Source organism: Vitis vinifera, chromosome 13, assembly GCF_030704535.1.
Source record: "Vitis vinifera cultivar Pinot Noir 40024 chromosome 13, ASM3070453v1".
NCBI classification, from domain to species: domain Eukaryota; kingdom Viridiplantae; phylum Streptophyta; class Magnoliopsida; order Vitales; family Vitaceae; genus Vitis; species Vitis vinifera.
The window spans coordinates 27,861,215-27,868,873 of NC_081817.1; the positions used below are offsets into that span (position 1 = coordinate 27,861,215).

At 29.4% G+C, this 7,659-nt stretch overlaps 1 protein-coding gene across 1 annotated transcript; it reads right to left on the reverse strand.

Annotated features, from left to right (window-relative positions):
- Positions 1-1,394: 1,394 nt before the first annotated feature.
- Positions 1,395-3,802, reverse strand: LOC100260149 (uncharacterized). The gene is made up of 4 exons (XM_002278061.4): positions 3,522-3,802; positions 2,611-2,811; positions 2,337-2,540; positions 1,395-2,179 (listed from the first exon to the last, which is right to left on the reverse strand). The coding sequence occupies exons 1-4, from the start codon at positions 3,636-3,638 to the stop codon at positions 1,622-1,624; spliced, it is 1,080 nt and encodes a 359-aa protein (XP_002278097.1). The 5' UTR covers positions 3,639-3,802; the 3' UTR covers positions 1,395-1,621.
- Positions 3,803-7,659: the final 3,857 nt, after the last annotated feature.

Here is a 7,659-nt window from a genome sequence, read left to right on the forward strand (position 1 = left end):
CTTAAAACTTATTACTTAATTCTTATTTAAATATTAAGGTTATTTGATAAAATTAACTTAAAATTTATTCTAAATCATCAAATTAATATATTTATCATCATATTTAAGTTAAAATATATACACTTCAATATATATAAAACATGATAATTTATATAATACACCCCTAATTATTTTTGTTATTAACTCATATAAATATAAAATATTAATATTAACTCTATCATTAGCTCCCAAGGATATAGAGAATAAGGAAGTTAGTTATACGACTATTTTTTAAATCAATTCTGAAAAATAGTTTTTTAAAACTATTCTTTAATATTTTATAGAATAAAGTCTTTTTAGGGACCTAAAATGTTTTTAATATTTTTATATATATTTAAAAAATAATTTTTATATCTATAATTTTATTTTTAATTATTATACATATTTATATATATATTTTAAAATAACTCTAAAAAAAATAAGTAAAAACAACTAAAAGATATTATCTGAAAACATCTATGTTTTTTGGTTGCTAAATGTGTTTTTCAATTTTTTTTGTTTTGGAAAATAAAACATTGTTCTTGAAAACAATTTCCAAACAAACCCTTAACTTTCCTTTTCACCAGCCTTCACACATGACCATGTGTGATCGGAAATATCGAGCATTCTAGGAGTGTATTAGAAGATAATAACCATAGAACATTCTAAGTAGAGATCTCACACATCAAAGGTCACTAGTTTAAAAAGTTCCAATGCTCTTGGTCAAGGTTCCTGTATATGGCTGCAGACCCCTCATCCGTGAGGGCCTTTGGTGGACTAATGAGCGCATCACCGCATGGGCAGAGGAACCCGTACTTGCTGTCTCTAAGGACTTGAAGACTCGCCACAGGTGAGTCTTGGAAGAAGAATTGTAAGAGCAAATGGGGTTCGTATGTGCAGGCAGTCCACAAGTTAACTTTGGCTCCGAAAAAGGTGGGTAATAGTTTTACTGCCATATCAACCCTTGTTCACCAACATATTTCTTATATAATCTTTTTCCAAGCCTAAACTCTCTCCTATGGCTTCTTCCAGTCTGTACCCAAGTTGTCGAACCCCCACACAGTAATTGCTCACAATGTCCCTATCTATGCCAGAGAACTTGAAATACTTGGATTTTCTCTTACTTCTTATGCCTTCATTTTGGAGAGGAAAAAAAAGAGGAAACTGTAATGTAACCAATTATATGTCTATTTGTTGAATAGAAGAGGCCGGCCTATGAGTTGTAGGTCACAACAGCCATGGTGCCCTATTTTATAACCTTCAACTAGACATGGAGTAAAAGGGGTCCAAATATCACAATGCATAAGATCAAAGCGTGAAGCAGACAATTTGTTTGAAGAAATGAAAGGCAAAGGAAAATTAAACATGGTAAAGAATTATCACAAAACTGAACCATCTGTAATTCATTTCATAATGTAGGAAACTTACATGAAAAATGCCAAAGTTCTGATTAAGTCAAAGAGATATTACAGTGAAAAGAAAAAACAAAGTTCTAACCAAAACGAAAAATGCCAAGGTTCTGATACATTACAGCGAAAAGAAAAAACAAAGTGCTAACCAAAACGAAAAATGCCAAAGCTCTGATTGTGTGAAAGAAGCATCATCACGGGGAAACGAAAAACATCTGGCTCAAGTCCAGAGTGTAGAGATTATTTGCCTGTCTACCGATCCCAATCTTTCGGCCTTGTGTAGGGTCCTCAATAACATAATGATCAGAATGAAAACTAACAACATAGGGATGTTGCTGAGTGAGGGCACTAATAGAAAGCAGATTGCAATGGAATTGGGGAACAAACAGAACATTTTGGAGAGTAAGATCATTACACAAACGAACAGACCCTGTTCCACCTACAGGAACTGTATGTCCATTTGGTAGAGCAACGAAAGAATTGAAAGTCGGAGTGAAGGGTTCAAAGGAGGCTCGAGAGTAACAAACATGGTGTGTAGCACCTGAATCCAAAATCCACAAAGAGGATGAATTGGAAGAGGAAGGAATGGTCGAGCCACTGAGGAGGCCACTGAAGTCGAACATGGAAGGTCCAGCCAGTTGTGGACTAAACAACACTTTTATCTCTGATGGTTCATATGAATGTAACTTCTCCTCTTCCACAGGTATCAGGAAAAGCTTATTAGCCACATGTGGCGTTTTCTCGCCAGCTTCCTGCAGACACCCGATGATTAATAAACTGCTAACCAAAATCACATTGCTTAAAATTCCTAATCACAGGTCAGATCCACACTATATTTAGATAATATTGATCTATTTACAGTTTTACATTATTCTCGATAAGGCGTGAAATTAAATTAAATTTGAATACCTTTTCTAAGATGCGAAGCTTCAGACAAAGATTGGAGCATTTGCCAGCAATGTTTGCCGTAGGAAGACTGGTAGACACCCTCATTGTACTTGACGAGTCATTTGAATTTAAGTCCACGTTCTCTTCCTCAGGTGACGGTGAAACCCGATAAGCCCCATGTGAGTGTTTCTTGGTGACTTTCCTTAAGAACTCAGAAGTAATATCCTGCTAACCAAAATCACATCAGTTTTACATTATTCTAGATAAGGCATGAAATTAAATTAAATTTGAATACCTTAAAGAAGCCAGAAGTCAGACCAAGGTTGGAGCATTTGCCAACAGCGTTTGCCGAAGGAAGACTGGTAGACCCCCTCATTGTATATGACGAGTCATTTGAATTTAAGTCCACGTTCTCTTCCTCAGGTAACGGTGAAACCCGATAAGCCCCATGTGAGTGTTTCTTGGTGACTTTCCTTAAGAACTCAGAAGTAATATCCTGCTAACCAAAATCACATCAGTTTTACATTATTCTAGATAAGGCGTGAAATTAAATAGTGATGGCTTCAAACACTACCCAGAAGGTAAGTAGAAAAAGCCTTCTTCAACCTCCTTCCAGCAAATCTCTGGATATCATCAACCCCACCATCCAAAACACCCAATACAAGGTTCAAGGTAACCATTTCTTCACCCATTTTAGTTATTCCAATTGGGTATAGCTTCCCTAAAATCCCTAGCCCATAAAAGCAGTAGATTAAGGAAAGAACCCTTGACCACCGGATTTTTTTCATTTTACATTTCAGATTGTCAATCATAAACGAAGGGGTGACAAATTCCATGGGAAAGCCTCCAAATTTGCTCTTTCTCTGCTCTCAGATCTAGCAAATTGAGTTTGATTTTAGAGGGTTAAAGCTAACACGTTTTCAGATCTAGCAACATCAGGCTGAGAAGGGGAGACACAAGAACAAGGAGAACACCCTTTTGAAAACAAAGAAGAACAACTCTTTTTTCCCTCTAAATACTGCAAAATAACAGGAAAAACACCTTGAAGTTGTTCTCAGAAAATGGGGTTTGGAGAACATGGAAAACACGGACAACAAAAACATCATTCCTTGCCAAACATGTTTTTAGTGTTTTTCTGTTCAAGAAAACAAAAAAAACAGTTCTCAAGAACACTTCCCAAACAGGCACTAAATTAAATTTGAATACCTTAAAGATGCTGGAAACGCGACCAGTAATATGGATTGGACTCCAGGATTTGGGTCTGACATTATTCTTCGGCAAACCGGTAAATTCGTTTCGGTTGGAAATGCACTTAGAATCCATGGATTGCGGCGGGATCAATAAGAAAGGGCTAAAAGAAAAGGGAAAGCAAGTGAGATTCTCTGAGCAGGCCGCCAGATTATGGGTGGAAAAACAAAAGGGTCGCCGGTAATCACTTCCACTAGGGTGGTCAGGCTTGCAATTGACGCCACCGCGCGGGCGAAAACATTGTTATTATTTATGATATTAGTTTTATATTATTAATAGAACTAATATTACGTCAAAATTATACATATAATTAAAAATATATTGATTTTACAATATTAATATTTTAAAGAAGTAATTCGTTAAGAAATAACTTAATTTTATTTATTTATTTTTTATAACAAACACATTTGAATAATTGCCTTATACTTCTTAAAATTCCTTTTACTATAATTAACCTTAAAAGACTCTTTTTTTCTTTTCAATTTATAATTTTGGTTATAAAAATGAAAATACAATTTGTAAAATTATTATTGTGTTTATTATTTTGAATAAGTTATTTATAATATCTTTAAAATAATAATTAAAGAAACAATAATTTAAAATTAATTATTATATTATTTATATTTATTACTATTAATACTATTATTATTTAATAGATACTACACTTGTATATTAAACTTAACCTATAAATATATTGAAAGTACAATACATTATGGCATGTCTTAGTTTCGCCTTTCAATAATTATAAAAAAATTATTATAATATTTTTTTAATAATTATATTATAAGGTTAAACAATTTCAAAATTTTGAATTCTATTTAATTATAATATTTTCATATTATAAAACTAGTAACAAAATTTATGAAATCTATGTAATAAAAAATATAAAAACAAGTATTTTTATTGTAATATTTTCTTAATAGTCACATCCTAAAATTAAACATTTTAAAATTTATGAAACCTAGTTCTTAAAAGATTCTAGCTCACTTTATTTTTTTACTTAGTATTTTTGTATTAATTTCTTGTGAAGTCTTGCAGACATTGTTGTCAACATTCATCGATATGATCACTCTGAACCAAAGTGATGGGTGCAACGCTGATATTTAGATGTCATCAAACTGGATGGATGGTATTGTTTAGTTTGATCCAAACTTTACAGTCTGACTATATACATATGCTCTTGGCTTATGTTTCCACTTTTGAATGATTCACTGAAACAGCAGATACAGTGGGCCTACATTCCAGAGTTATACCAAGAAGGTGGACAGAAGTGTACTCAAGGCAGTACATTCTATGCTGCAAAGATGTCTCCCGACATTCTCACTCGAAGTCGTTATTTATTGTGAAAAATTTATTTTTGGAAAAAAATTTGAATTCCTTACTTATTTAAAAAAAAAAAAAATAAGAAAAAAATCCCCAAATATGACTTTTAGAAAGGAAAAATGGATTTGTGAAAACCAATTCTAGGTCTACGGGTTAGGTTACTTACCGAAAAAGTTTGGTGATGAACCGTAACACACCTTTAAGGCTTAAGATTAAATATCTACTAATGAAGGTAAGACATATGGTAATTAATAAGTTAATCAATAGATACCGAGAGTGATAAGTCATTGAATGAAAACAAGTCATGTCATGCATGAAGAATAGGAACCGAGGAAAAAGAGCATTTTTTAAAATAATTCCTAAACTACCGTAGTAGAAAAAATAATTTCAAATCTACCGTAGTTTTTGCTCAGTAAAAAAGAGAACATTATTTCTTTTTAAAATTTCAAGAGATATCTTCTCCTAAAAAACAAAAAAAATAAATAATAAAATCAAAATTTTCATTCAATTAATTATAAGTAATAAAATTAATTTGCTTTGATATTGTTATTTATTTATAAGATAAATAATATTTATCAACTATTTTTTTATTTATTTTGCTTTGTAATTTTAAAAAATTATTATCAATTTTAAGTGAAAAATGTGTTTATAAAAAAAAAATTTGTTATTAATTTATTAAATAATTATTACAAAATAAATATTTTTTTATTTTAACCTTAAAAGGAATAAAATATAGAAAAATAAATTAATTTATTATTCAATAAATTAATTTTCAGCATTAAGAGATATAATTTTTTTTAAGTATTAATCTATTTAAAAAGAAATAATAATCATTTGTATATTAAAATATTTTATTTAGTAATTATAAATGATAAACAACTAAAGTAATTTGAAAAAATAATAAAATATTTCTTTAAAAATAATTTAATACACTTAAAATTAGAAATGATTAACTATTTTTTCATTTAAAATATTGAGGAAATATTTTGTTATATAAAATTTTTTATTTGTTTTTAATTTTTAATGTTATAGGTTTCAAGAAAATCAATCAAATAAATAAAAATTAAGAAATTATTTTTTCAAAAACTATATATCCAAATAAAAACCTTGAAATTCAAATACACAATATCATAAATATAAACACCAAATTAATCATTAATTATCAAATGTTTTTAATATTAAAGAATCTAAGGTGATGTTTATTTTTTTACTTAATTCTAAATAGAACCTTAATACTTAATAGTGTTAAATATTAGATTGTTTGTTTTTGTAGTATTTTATTTCTATTAAGTATTAAAAAGTAAAAAAAATCAATATGTTATTTTTTCTATTTAGAAAAAGCTACATATTTTGGTTTTTTCTATTTAGTAAAAAGTTTATAATAAGTCATGAAAAAGTAGAAAAACAAACAACCTAAATTCTAAAACTAAATTGCTTTAAGCAAAAAGCTAAAAAAACAAACACCACCTAAGTCACCTACTATTATGATGATAAGAAAACCAATAATATTGTTCATATAAATACTAAAAAAACCAACAAACATCCCAATAATTAATAAAGTATCAACCATAATAAAAAAAAATCAATTATTATCATGAATGCAAAAAACCAATAACCTTGTTCATATGAACCATCAACAAAGAAATAATAATAAAAAAATTAATATATAAATATTAAACTTAATTTATATTTTTTGTAAATATTATTGTTGATAAATATCTCAATATTATAATTTTTTATATATTAAATTTAGTAAATAAAATTAAATAATTTTATATAATATATATATATTATTAAAAAATATCATTAATTAATTTTTTTTGGGGAGAAATGGTCTCTTCAAGAGACTTCTCCCAACTTTTATTTTATTTTATTTTTTTTTAGAGAAAATCGTCTATTCAAAAGATCAAAGACGATTTTTCTCTTTTTTACTTGATAGATTTGGAATTATTTTTTTCACAACGATAGTTTAGGAATTATTTTTTTAAACTGCTGTATTCTTATAAAAAATTCCAAGTCAATTGACATAAAACAAATATTCATTTACATTATTATCAAAGAAAATACCATGGATGTGGCTCCACCAAGATCCAATTTATTTTTATATGAATTAATTTTATAAATTTCACTATTTTTAGAATCATAAAATTTATTCATATTTATTAAAATTCGAGAAAATCCAAAAGGTTATTAAAAACCAAAGAAGATAACAAAAATACGAATGAAATATGGCAGTAGATGATTTATTAAAACTGGATTTTATCAACCAAAGGACAAAATCTAGAAACTGAGGTTATTATAATGGAAAATTTTTGAAAACCTGATTCAAAACGCGTAAATTCACACAAAGATTAAAGAAACGCATCAAGAGGAGGGAAGTGTGCACCAAGGTGGCCACGTAAGGGTGGGGCCTGCGGGTATGACTTAGACTGCATTGCTGTTGCTGGTGGTTGCATGAGGAGACCTCTGCAGATTGCCGGTATGACTGGGAGGAAACTGACCACACTGGTTTCAGAGTCCATGCTCACTGGGCCTTGGTGTACAACTTTATCAGCAAAGGCACTCCCAACACAACTTTGGTTTCTCAGAATCCCAACTTGAATCATCAACAGAAGCTTATGGTGGAGGAGTGAGTGTTGTAAACTCTAATCACAAAGCAATTCAGAAAAATATCTGAAAAATTAATGTTATAAAATTCAAAGCAAGTTGTTTGCTTATATAAGCCTTACAAAGAGATAAAATTGGAAACAAACAACCCACGTTTTACAGGTCC

Bases quoted from the DNA above. Each gene is read 5' to 3' on its own strand.
- LOC100260149 (XM_002278061.4), bottom strand. From the start codon at position 3,638: ATGGATTCTAAGTGCATTTCCAACCGAAACGAATTTACCGGTTTGCCG. The intron at 2,812-3,521 runs GTATTCAAATTT...TTTGGTTAGCAG, and splicing joins GCGTTTCCAGCATCTTTAAG to GATATTACTTCTGAGTTCTT. The intron at 2,541-2,610 runs GTATTCAAATTT...TTTGGTTAGCAG, and splicing joins TGACTTCTGGCTTCTTTAAG to GATATTACTTCTGAGTTCTT.